Source organism: Calonectris borealis, chromosome 4 (assembly GCF_964195595.1).
Source record: "Calonectris borealis chromosome 4, bCalBor7.hap1.2, whole genome shotgun sequence".
Lineage (NCBI taxonomy): Eukaryota > Metazoa > Chordata > Aves > Procellariiformes > Procellariidae > Calonectris > Calonectris borealis.
In genome coordinates, this window is record NC_134315.1 from 10,871,482 (window position 1) to 10,884,308 (window position 12,827).

At 46.2% G+C, this 12,827-nt stretch overlaps 1 protein-coding gene across 1 annotated transcript in view; it reads left to right on the plus strand.

Moving 5' to 3' along the window:
- The first annotated feature begins 275 nt into the window (after positions 1-275).
- MSANTD1 (Myb/SANT DNA binding domain containing 1) overlaps positions 276-12,827 on the plus strand; it is a 34,003-nt gene continuing 21,451 nt past the window's right edge. The window contains 3 exon segments of the mRNA XM_075150519.1: positions 276-333; positions 336-368; positions 371-541. Coding sequence (XP_075006620.1) covers positions 276-333; positions 336-368; positions 371-541 — 262 coding nt within the window.

Below are 12,827 nucleotides of genomic sequence, written 5' to 3' on the forward strand. Positions count from 1 at the left end.
ATTTATGATGGGACTATATAGCACGGGGAATGTATTTGTCCGCACTATTTGAAAGGCTAGAGTTTGCAAACTAAACTAAATCCAGCTCATCTAGACCTTTACAAGATAACCTTGGCTAAGCACGGCTGACCTTCCTGCTCAATTGCTCTGAAATGTTTCCTCGCTCCCCTCCCCACACGGTGCGTTGTTCTGCCAAATTCTTTCTCCCCCAGACACGAAGTTCTGCTCCGGGTCGGTGATCTGCTGCGAGGACTCCTGCGTTGACTTCAAGGCTCATGGAGGATCTTCTGTTCCTAGGACAGCAGGTACCGAAGGTTTTCTTCCACACCATAAAACCCCCAAAGCTATAAAAGTGCGGGTTTGTGTGTTGAGCCTGTGCCTCCCTTCTGCTCCACCTCTGAACATCAGGGCAAGGGAACGGGGCCGAGTGTTTCAGGGCTGCAATTTCCAAGTGTGGAGAAGTTGCTGTGTTGTCTTCTCTTCAGCCAGAGGAGGTCAAGTTGGTCACTGTTTCAGTTCCTTGCAAGGAGTCGCTTCACAGGTTTGTACCTTGTGGATAGAGGAGTCCACGTTATAAAACCTGCTTTCTGTGGTGATTGCTGATTTGGGTTTTTATAGGGTTTAACTGATCAGTACTTTGTCCTTGAACCCGTTTGCTTTCTCCCGATGCATTGGTTCTGAGGTTGCTGTGTGACTGGGCCATTTCAGAGATGTTAGCTAGTATGTATTTTAAAATTTGTTGAAAGGTTAAAGGGGTGTATTTTCAAATTTGTTGACTTTCAACATTTCTTCACAGTTTTGAGAGTCCAACAACTTTTGTGTCTCACGGTGACATGCCTTCTTGCAATCCCGTTTTGGACTGGCAGTCAGTCTCATTGTAAAAGCTTGGCAAGACATGCAGAATTTTCTGATGAGAATATTGCTTGAAGAAAGACAAAATAATTTCTCTTTTTGGTGATTCTTATGTAAAACTACAGCACACAGAAAAATAACTTGTGGCATCCAAGAATGTTTTTGATTTTTAGCAGTCTCGGATTTGTCCTGAGACAATGCGGAGTCTGTAGGGACATGCAATGCACTTCTGAATTTTTGGAGGGAAAGTACAATGCTCTTCCACTTCTTGAGGGTTATTCTGCACGTACTGAGGTTTCCCTGGGCTCTGCTGTGAGGCGATGGCCTGGTCTTCCTTCAGCTGTCCCTTCCTCTCCTCTTCCAAGACTTACGTTGGAATAGTTGCTGTTAGAAATCAGCCAGATAAAATAATGAGTGTGTGTGTATATATATAAAGATATAAAAAGCATGTGTGTGTGTATGTATATATATGTGTGTATAAATAAAATAGGCAGTGGGACAGATGTTGGCTCTCTGACAATAATTAACACAGTCAAATTTAAACGAAAACCTTATTCACAAGATTTACTTACTGTTTTACTGTGGTTTCATACAGAATTGAGCATTTGGCAATGAAAGAGAGGGTTGATTTTTGACCATTTCTGAGTGCACTGCAATCATAGCATGTTAATAATCTAAACCAAAGCTGATCTTGCTTTCCCATACTGTAGCATGTCGAAAGTAGTGGGAAGCATCTAAATTATCTTAAAAGTGAGAGTGACTCCAGAAAATTTGACTGATAACTCACACCACCTGTAATATTTTAAATGCTTGGTTGGAACTTGCATGTGATGCCTGCCTGAAGGAGTTCTCGTTTATAAGATAAAAACAACATAGGGAGGCAGAATAGAATAGAGCACAACAATGTTTCTACAGGATTTACAGTAATGAGATACATAAAATACTCCCAAAACATTCCCAATAGTTGTGGTGACCAGTGTTCAGGATTCTCTTCTGCCTTTACAGCAGAAGAAACCTGAAAATGTGTATTTCTGTCAAAGCAAACACTAGTAAGGATATATCTGATCCTGCTTTTGGGACCATGAATTTTATTACTGAGAGAAGCGTCTGGTTCTGACATTCCAGGGGGTATTTTCTGTTGCTTCAAAACCTTTTTGGACCTTTCTTTCAGCTTTCATCTCTGGTTAAATGATTCCTTAACCCTGCAAGGCACTGCAGAAAAAGCACGCTAATTTTTTTGTCTGGGGGTCTGCCGTGACCCAGCATTACGGCTTTTACCCAGAGGCTGGTGGAAGTCTGGATGTCAGTTGTGGTTATCTGATAGCCATGTACAATACCCAGAGAGGCAGATCAGAGGTCGGGGATGGAGCTGCAGATCGGCCAGTGAAAGAATTTGGTTAGTGTGGAAGCAGGTTAGAGCAGGGATCAACACGTGTTACGCTAGCTGGGTTTTTGCTGGGTGTCGTCGTATTCTCCAGATTTCAGGAGGCAGAGAAGATCGGAGAGTTTGTCAGGAATACCTCATGTAACGTCAAACAGCTCTTGTCACATTTGCTCCTTTGTTTTCAGAAAGGCAGGATGATATTTTGGACAACGCTTACTATCGTGGTTTTGCTAGACTGGTTTTTACAGCCAGAAGAAACACGGATAAGGGTTTGACTTGTCCCATTTATTAAGGACGTCCCAAGTCCTCATTTCCCAGATGTGTGTTGGGACAACATCAACACCACTGTCCTCTATTTCTTTCCTGTGTTTTAAGTACATGGGCCAGACGTGTCCAGCCGGGCCAGACGTGTCCAGCCAGTCCAGCTCGTGTGTTCAGTGGTCCTGCCAGATCAGCACTTCACTGAAGTCCTCCACAATGTATTCACAAAAAGTGATAAAACACTCCATAAGAGGCCTCAAGGAATGATTAGTTTCATCTTCAATTAGTTCCCGCTGAGACTTGATGAGAAATCATTTGAAAAGGTATGCGTGAGCTTTAATATAATCTGCCTGTCCAGTTGTCATGAAGCATAGTGTGCAGAGAGGAAAGACGTTGCAAATGGAGAAAACCACGGCATTAGGATCGCCTATTTTAGACTGCTGCCTGTGATGCGGTTTTTGGTCTGCTTGAGTGGCTTCAGCCACGGGGATATTGCTACGGGGCATTAACAACAGCGTGGGGGAAGAGTCAGTGCAAACAGAATGTTCAAGCATGTTAAGCCATCACTGTTGGGTTGCAGTATATTAGCTGAGAAGAATATTTTCATTTATATGGCTAGCAAGATGCTGACAAGCAGCAGTCATACTTGTTCTGCCCTTGGTTGGGAAGGTTTGTGGATCAGGCTGTTCAGCTCTTTTTAAATCCACTGGAAAACAGGAGCTAAAGCCAGTCCAAGTAGTTTTTACAATACCCTTTTACAGTAAGGAGAGTGAGGTGGGGGGAGAAGAGGACCGACTTCCTAAGTCCTTCGGAGTTGGCAAATTGCCTCTAGTAAACAGTTGCACAAGAGTGCTGCCTCCCTCGGGAAACGCACTATTGCTTTCTGTTTGCACAGCAAATGAAAAACACTGGCCACTTTTTTTAAAAAGAATTGAGATACTGTGTTGTGAACTGGCTTGGGTTTTTGTAAATTGTTTAGTCTTGTATCTCTGCAATCAGATTGTGGTTCCTTGTTGCTTTGTTCAGAAGGTCTCTGGTCCTACAGTCATTAAAGCTGTTTTATATAACCATAAAATCCCAGCCTTCTGAGCAACTGAAGATTTGTTTAGAACATGGGGATCCAAAAGTGTTCCTTCTTCCTATGCAGTCAATTGAATGTTTAGGCATGAAACAAAATAAGAATTCCCTAGTGCCATTCACATCTGCCACGGACTCCCTTCGGACAGCTTGTCTGTACTTGCATCTTCACGCTGGATGTCTCCTGCATCTGTGTGGTTTTAGGTTCTATACATTTTCTGTCCAAATCCCCCCTCAGACATCTGGGTTAGGTTTCTTATTTATGCTGGGTATGCCCAGCCCCCTGTGGAGTTTGGCTGGAAATAGGTAGGCTCTGCACTACTGAAAATCTGGTCTGTAGCTCCAGTTTCGTTACTATTCAGAATAACCTTTGCTCACCTACTGGAGGCAGCTTTGCTGCCAAAAAAGAGTCATTTGAGTGCTCGCTAATCTGCTACAGGCGAACTGAGTCCAGTTAATCCATAATTTAAACTAATCTTGTTGATCGCACTCGCATGATCTACTCGGCAGAGAAATGGATGGTGGCAGGTACTCTGTCACTCCTTTTGGTAGTATTAGCTTTGCCCTTTTGCTTTCCCCTCCAAATCTGCATCAGGGGAAGTTCAGATTGGACATTAGGAAAAGGTTCTTCATTGAGAGGGTGGTCGGTCACTGGAACAGGGTCCCCAGGGAAGTGGTCACGGCACCAAGCCTGTCAGAGTTCAAGGAACGCCTGCATGATGCTCTTAGTCATATGGTTTAGTTTTAGGTAGTCCTGCGAGGAGCAGGGAGTTGGGCTCGATGATCCTCATGGGTCCCTTCCAACTTGAGATATTCCGTGACTCTATGAATACCCACGTTGCGGTGGGTGTTTATAGGCAAGCAAATCATGCTGCTTTTGCCCGCACAGACATACACTTCTTCGGGGCACATCTCTGGTTTACAACACTGAATGCCACGTTGAATGAAAAGCCGGGGAAGATTTTAATATCACTGGTGGTATTGGACAGCTGGTGTTGGACGTGGAAAAGTTTGCATCCAGAAGTGGTTTGTGGGTGTGCATTAGTTCAGGAGAACTTACGAAAGGAGGCAGACGGAATTCCTCAGGCTGGCCAGAATGCTCCTGTGTGCGACGGCTAGAAAACGTTTCTTTGATCTGTGGGCTGATGGGTTTGCTGGCAGCATTTCACTGAGAACAAGAGAGGAAGTGATAGCCTTGGTTTAGTGATAGCCAAAACAATAGAAGCTAATGCCCAGATCGGAGGAGCAGGTTAAGGCTGGAATATAAACTGAATCCTGGTGCCTGGAGAGTGGTTGGAGCGGAGCCGCGTCTGATCAACAGCAGAGAGCCACGGAGAGGGGAAAAAACAGCTGGAAGAAGCCAGGAGTCAATGGAACATAAACCAGCAATTGCAGGGCAGGCTTACGGTGAAGGCAGCGAGAGGAGACACGGCATCCCTGGGCGGAAGGCTGGGAGGAGGAAGGGGCACGCTTGGATGTGACGGGGAGATGACCCCTCCTGGCTGTCCCTGGGACGTCCAGGGAATACGACTGCATGCTATAAACCAGGAGGAATCACAAGACCCCAAATACTGGCAAACCACTTTGTGTTAAAAGGGGCAATGTTATATGCATATCGCAATAAACCTTTCTATGTTGAGAAGGGTCATCCTCCCTGTCACGAGATGTGAGAGCTAACAGAGCTTCAGTTCCCAATACTGTGTTTGTCTTGGAGATGCAACTCAGTGTCCCGGTAGCTTGCTACTCGCGTAGATCATCTGCACAAAGGCAGAAGTCATCCTTTTGGGGGAAGCATTTTCAAACACAGCCCAAACAGGACTTCACAGGCCGTATGGCTGCACGGTCTCCATGGGACGACACGTGCTTCTACTGGAAACCCCGTCCGTTTCCACTGGGGATAGCAGCTTTTCCATGTGGCTCCCTGACGAGGTACTAAACACCCCTGAAATACTTTGAGCACGGCATTGGGAATAAAGTCAGGACCAGCTGCAACCTGCTGTGTGATGCTGCCCGTTCGGTCCCTTGAAAGCCGTACGTGTTTCCCGTGAAAGGACAGGGAGGTGCTGTGGGGTGGCTGACATGGCTGGCGGCCTGGCCCAGAAAGGGCAGCTACCTCTTGTACGGTCTCAACTTCCATTAGCCACCACCGAAGCAGAAAAGCTCTTTGGCTATCGCAGCGGTGCTGGTGAATTTGGTTTTACTTATCTTTTTGGCAGCTCTCAGATCAGGCAGTCTTTTACGAATATCGTCTGAACTTTATAGGTTGCAACGCTTTTCTCGAATTTCCATTCCTGAGGCTGCCTCGCAATAATACCCAAAACACCATTTACATTTTAGTATTTAAATCTTTTATGAACTGGTAGGAAAATCTCCTGTGCCCTAAATATTTTATCTGAAATTTTTTTTTTTTTAAATCTTGTAAATTTTCCTCTGCGGGGTTGGAGAGCTGAGCGAACCCTTGCGTGGGGAAAGGCCTGCAGCTGGGGGTAGTCTGGGGTCTCCGAGCAGAAGCCCAGAAGGAGAGTCGGAGAAGCTCCTGCCTTTCTCGACTTGGCAGACATCTTTGATTTTTTTAATGCTTTTTTATTTTCAAAACCTGTGGCTGATTAAACGGCAGAACAGCAGGACCTAATCCCACCGAGATGAGCCCACGCGAGGCGTTCCTCGGCCGCCTTGGAGTAATTGCTGGGCTCTCCTGGCGCGCGGCTGCGGGCGGAGGGGGTGGTGCGGCAAGGGACCGGAGCCTCCCCGCGTCCATCGCGGGCCTTGGCAGGGAGTCAGGGAGAGGCAGCGCGGGGATGCAAACAGCTGCTAGGTGGATGCAGCAAGCTGCCAAGCTAGTAGCAAGCTCCGAGCGGCGAGGCTGGGCTTCTGGCAGGGAATTGCCAACAACTTGCACTGCAATTTCTCCGAGGTTGCTGGAAAAGGGCCCAAACCGCTCTCCTTTCTGGAAGAACAGCAAGCTAGAACCCATTTATTCGACACAGCTCTAATGCTTGCTACCACAACGGTGCAAAAACTTGCTTAGCTGGAGTCCTGCGCCAGTGCCAAGCTCCCTGCGCTTGGTTCGCTCTCATCTGTTTGAATCCGGGGGATGGCTTCTCACTAATGGATCAATGAATCCATAACCTCCTTCAAGCATTTATTTAAATATCGCTACCTTATACGCTGCTGTTAGCAAGGGATGACACTGACAGCATTAATTCTTGCTGGGGCAGAAGCCATGCTGCGTGCAGCCACGGCACCACGTGCCACCACCGCCACGGTCAAACCAGCTGCCGTCATCTGGCTTTTCATGACACGGCGTTTTTCTCCTGCCCTGCTGAGTCGTGGGAACGTCGCTCAGCACAAGGCCCAGGGCAGACTTCTGCACAACAGGGATCATTTTTCTTCTTTTGTGATACGTCTTAAATCCAAACTGGATTAAATTCTGGTCTACGTCTAAAGTGAACTGTTTAGAACAGGTTCTCGAAGGAATTTACTTCTGAAAGAGAAATATTTGCATAGCATTTTAGGAGCAGTTTTTAATGAACTAGACACTTTCCAGCATGTAGCTTGCTAAAATGTGCTAAAAACCAAATATGGGCAGCAGGACTTACTGACTAACCCCTGTTAGTCCAGAAAAGGAGTATATCTGACACTACGTACTGCAGGGTTGTTCCACATGCTAAGGACTTGCAAACGATTTCTTAAGAGTAAGCAAGTCTCAGAAATGCTCTGTTTGCTATAAATTGAACTGGGAGTATGACATACATGGAACTGATGTCTCTGCTCTCTATACTATACAACTAAATTTGTAAGAATATTGTCTGTCTCTCCCTGTACACCCGAAAATATAGGAACATGTGCAACTGAAAGTCCATCTAGTCTGGCATCCTGCCTCCATATATTGTAAGTGCCAGGGATTTTTTCCGCCCCCAATATGCTAAACTGGGATCTGTGGCATGAGTGTTTGTGTTTCTGCTAAACTTAAAAAAAACACAAAGTAATGAGAAAAAAAAAAATTCTTAGTACTGTAATTTTTAATCTAATTACTACCAACATACCAGTGTATACCTGGTTTCTCCAAGCAGTGAATTGCTTGGGTTCCCTGCAGTCCGTGAGCTCCTTCTATAGCCCCACATAATCCCAGTTCTCCCCCTTGTCTACTAATGCTTCCTGGTCTGACCATGAAAACTGCTGGAGCCCCATTTCCCGGCTTGTCTGCGTTCACCTCGCTGTCTCTCGCCATCCTTCTCTCTCCAACTGAATGTCTGTGCAAAGCTGGCTTCCATGGTTACTACTAAAATAGGCAAAGGAGGTATTTTTGGTCAGAATCTGCCAGTTCAGCAAGATCAACATCCTTTTGGGAAATGTTCTGATTACAGTGAAATTCAAGCAGGATGTGGTCTAGCAAAATGAAATCAAAAACCTCTCCGGTTTCTTCCAGCTCACCTGCACCTTCTCAGACCACCGTCCTCCTGGGCTGCCCGATGCCCCGCTCCACCCCAGCCCCGTGGCAGGGCATTTGCGTGGAAATGTTCCCTTTCCTTTTCTTTTTGTTCCAAGCGTTGACATATCAAAATCTTCTCTGCCCTGTGTCAGCCAGGATGCCTTCCCCTCAGCCAGCTTCCCCCAGAGCACCCATTTCTGTTGTCGGGCTTCTTTGCAGTTATTATTTATTTTAGATGTACATAAAAGCTATTCAGTGCAATGGCCTTTGCTCAGTACTGTATTGCTGTCACTTGTCCCTCCTGGTCTATCCCGTTTGTTTCCCTTGTGGCATGTCCCAGTTAGGCTGCAGACCTTCTGATGAAAGGGACTGTCCTTTTTTTATGTACCGTGAGACACCTACTATACTTTCTCAGCCTGAATAACTTTTTCTTTTTGTCTTTGTAATAGGACCTCCTGCAGTTTAGATAGCTTTTTGCTTCTCTTACAAATGGCGTTGAACTGTTTCTCTGTTAAACCTCCCTCACCGGTATTAGAACAGCATGAGCTGTGGTTTGTGTGCAGTTTTACAGCCCTGACCTGATGGCTCTCTCTTCACAACCCTTATGGTTTTCTAAAGCTTCTGAGCCTTTACAAAGCCACACGACTCCATCACCTAAGGAGACCGGCAGGCCGAAGGGTGCATGGACCTTATCAGAGTTCCCAAGCCCAGCAAGGTGTCTGCAAGGTGCTTCCCTACCTTCGGGTGAGCTCCTGGTTACTCAGCACAACGGCTTCACTGCCATGGACCTGTTGGTTTGACGGAGGAGAAAAGGAGGCAGCTTCTCCTCCGTGATCGCCTGTCCCTGCCTATCTCCTCTGGCCAAGCTTTTCAGAAGCAGTGGAACAGTATTTCTTCTCTCATTGCACTTATCCCTCTTGCAAATTGCAGTGCAGCTATCAGAGACACTAAAAACATAATTTTTAGTAAGACTGTAGAAAGTGGGCATTTTAGCCTGGTGGACGGCAAAATGTGGGGCAGGAGACAGCCTCCCAACATGTGCTGACAGCTTTTTTGAACTTAAAACATAGCATCCCACCGCAATGCAAACCCCAAATGCTTTGTTTTTAAACAGACACATACACGCTTTTACACCCTTTTAATCAGAGTTATCAAGGTGTGCCTGCATTGCAATAGCCAGAGGATGAACATGTGCTCTGCAGCCACTATCCAATTTCAAGATTTGTTATTGCCCACACATGTGTTACGCTCCTGGTGGGCCAGGCTGGAGGATTGCAAGGGGCAGTGACAAGCCTGTGCTTTGGATGACCTTGCTTTCAACAGCTTGCCCTAAACAGAAAAGGCTGCAAGCAGCTTTGGTTTTTGAGTTATATGTAATCAAGACATTACAGGATGCCCTACTGAAATACCCACGTGTTTTAGAGAGTTGGACCTGTGTCTTTGAGGGGTGATGCACGCTTCTGATGGCCCTCCAGCGGGGACCTCCTCCTCCCAGTGTCACTGCTCGGAGTCACTGCCTAAAAGGGTGTTTGCTGCCAGCGGTGCTAAAACTGGGACAAGACCAATTGGTCTCAAGACTTACCTGAACCAAAACGAATGTACTTCCATTTCTGAAATCCAAACAGGCAGTGACCTGTGTGTCAGCACCCCTCTATAGGCAGCTGCCTATTTGGGTTTCAGAAACAGAAGTACATTTAGGAGAAGTTGCAGAAATTTCTTGTGTCCTCATGGAATAAATTCTGATTTGCCACGGAGGTGCCTGACTTCTCCTACCACAATCACCATCAGCAGGATCAGACATGCTCTTCTGTAATCAGTGTTTAATGGCTTACAGTTTGTGGGTTGAGCTCCGGTAATTGACTGACTTATCCGTTATCTCCCTGCAAACGGAAAGGAAAACCCCTTTCCCTAAAACTTGGTTAAAGGAAGTTTTATTTGGCCTGCATTAGCCCACACTTGCAAAGCTGAAGGCTGTATATGCAGTCGGTTAGCACAGATCACTTGAAGTCCCATCAACGGATATGTTAGGATTAATGGAGTTGGATGAACTCTGATAGAAACATCTATAGGCAAACTTCATTAGATCCACATCTGCAAATTGGAAACCCTTCTACCCTGTTTGAGGTTTGTTATCTTTAGCGATCACCATGAAAGGTGGAACCGCTGTGAGAGCTATTATTCAAGCTGATATATAATGATTGCAAAAAAAGGTAGGGTGCTTAGACAGATGATAGAAAGAACAGATTTGCGAGAGGGTCATTAAATTCATGTTCCTCTGAGCTCTTAGCAGCAGGCGTGGATTGAAAGGAAGGGCATGAGTGAGATCCTCAAGCCCACTGAGGTCGGTGGTCATAGGAATATCTTCTAGATTGTCATTGCAGTGCCCATCAGAGGAGGGACTGGGGTGAGCAGGAGAGTGGAGAACAGCTTTCTCCTACAGAGGGAAGTCATCTGCAAAGGTGTCCTCAGAACCGCCATTATGTATTTTGGTGGTTTCCAGGAGAAGTAACATCCTTACTGAGGAGAACAGTAACAACTTCAGTTGTTTGCAAGGCACTTGGTGCCAGGCTGGTCCTCAGCTTGGAGGAGGCTGATGCTGGAGGACTCTGCCATCAGCAGAGACGTCAGAGCGGAGCCTGTGAGGGATGTCGGTGCCAGGTGCATCGGTGCCTTGGGTCTGGCAGAGGCACAACTCCTCGTGCCAGCAGTTATTCTGGGTTTGGTGACCAGCCAGTCGTGAGATAGATGACAAATCTTGTCTGGCCTCTAGCTTGAGAGGGGCAAGAGTGCTAATGGAGCATCTCCTTCGAATGCCCCCATCCTGGGGAGGGACAGCCCTCCTGCCGTCACAGGGCTGCTCTTCCCCCAAAGGTTTGCCTGTTCCTCCTGACGGGGGGCCGGGACAAGGGGTTAGCGACTCCCAGGGACCGTGCAGATCTGCAGAACGTCAGCAGAGAGAGGCACAGCCTGGAGAAGTGGTTTTTTCCTCCCCTGGCTCTGGTGAGGACTGCAGGGATTATTTGGGGGTAAAAAAGCTTTCCTTGCTTTCAGCTCCGCGTAGGAAAACAGTCACTTTATCAACCACTTGGCACGTGTGCTTCAGCGAGGCAGAGGAGGCATGCGGAGTCTCCATAATTAATATCAACGACTTTCTCAGAGGAGGGGATAAAACCTGAGTCCTGGAAACTTAGATTCCCTTCTGGTGCTGAGGGGAGGGGAATAAGGGAGGTATTATTAGAAAGCATTTCTTTTATTTAACAGATGTTTAAGAGCACTATATCACTATATCAATCTGTCAATTACACTAATAGGAAACAGTGTATAGAAAAGTTAAGAGATGTGAATTGTACAGGGAAACGGCCGCCCCCCCCCTCTGCAGGATCCCAGGTTTGGGGCCGGGGGCCGGGACGGCCCCAGCAGACGGTGCGGAGCACAAGGAGCAGCCGCACATATGCCAGGCACATGTGGATGAAAAGGGGAAGGAATGGTTGTGGACCATCACAGAAAGAACTTGCAGCTGGCCAGGTTCTCTCCCACCCTGTCCTGGTTGTCGTGCTTGAAACTGGATTTAAAAAACCCTTTAAAGCAGAGACCTTCTTTGGGTTTTTTACAGTGTATATGTATCATGCTATAGTTTTCAGTGGTGTTAATCAGTAAGTTCAGAACCTAGGTGGATTAAGGTCTGGAGGGGAAAAACAAACCTCTAACGGATGATTAAAGGTTGAAAAGCAAGCCTGGCTTTGCAGTGGCGTGCATTGGTCCCAAGTCAGACCCAGCACCCTAACAAGAGTCTTGTTACACCGGTGGGGTTTTTCTCTCAGACACTGTCTTGCTTCCTTAAACTTGTCCTGATGATCGCCAGCCCCGGCAGCCAGCCGCGTTCGGTACATATTAACATAGCTGCATGGAGCCCAAGGTTAAGTGATGGGAATTTCAAAACAAAACAAAACAATAAATTAATAAAATGAACCTGTCACCAGCTGATCCTCTTCTGACCACCATCTGTCCCCTGATCATGTGATGTCTCCCAGCTGGCCACCCAAGAGACAAACCATGCAAGATCATCATCACAACATATGCTGCTATTTACACATTTTTAAAGGTAATGGATGCTAGGCTGTCATATTAGTAGTTAAAAGTAGTTATTTGGAAGCTAGGGGATTTTTTCTCTCTTTCTCTTTTTTTTTTTTTTTAGGAAGCCAGTGACTCAGCAGGTATATTTCTGACAGAGACATGTTCAGGGCTGGAGCAGTGGAAGTTCCTATGTACAGTATATGTGATATCCCCCCCCACCCCTTATTCCATGGTATGCTGTTGTGCCTTTTGTAATAAACAATAGAATAAATAAAATAGAAAGAAGGCAACGATACTACCCATTTTACTAGTGTACCTTTTAGGAACATTATGTGCTCTCTTTGCCATCTCCAGGATGCAAACCAAGCTGTGCATTTTCAAACTATTGTTAAGATCGAGGATGTGGTTATGAGAAGACTTACAATTTATAGGATACTTAAGCATTAAGGATTGAGGCACAGAACATTTCCTGGGGATTAACGACTGACTGGGTGAGCCTCAGGCCATTAACCCCTGCCTGTCATTAATCTTCAGGAAATGCCCCGCAGTGAGGTCGTTATTGCTGAAACAGAAAATAATAATAAGAAAGGTCCGTGGTTTATTTATTTGTATTTTATATAACACGGTTATATCGGGACTCTGGAGATTAACATCTTTCTCTTTAGCTGGTCGTACTGCTTGAATTAATGCAGTTCCTGCATCTCATCTCACTGTTCTGTGAAAGATTATCGTCAGATTGCACGAGAG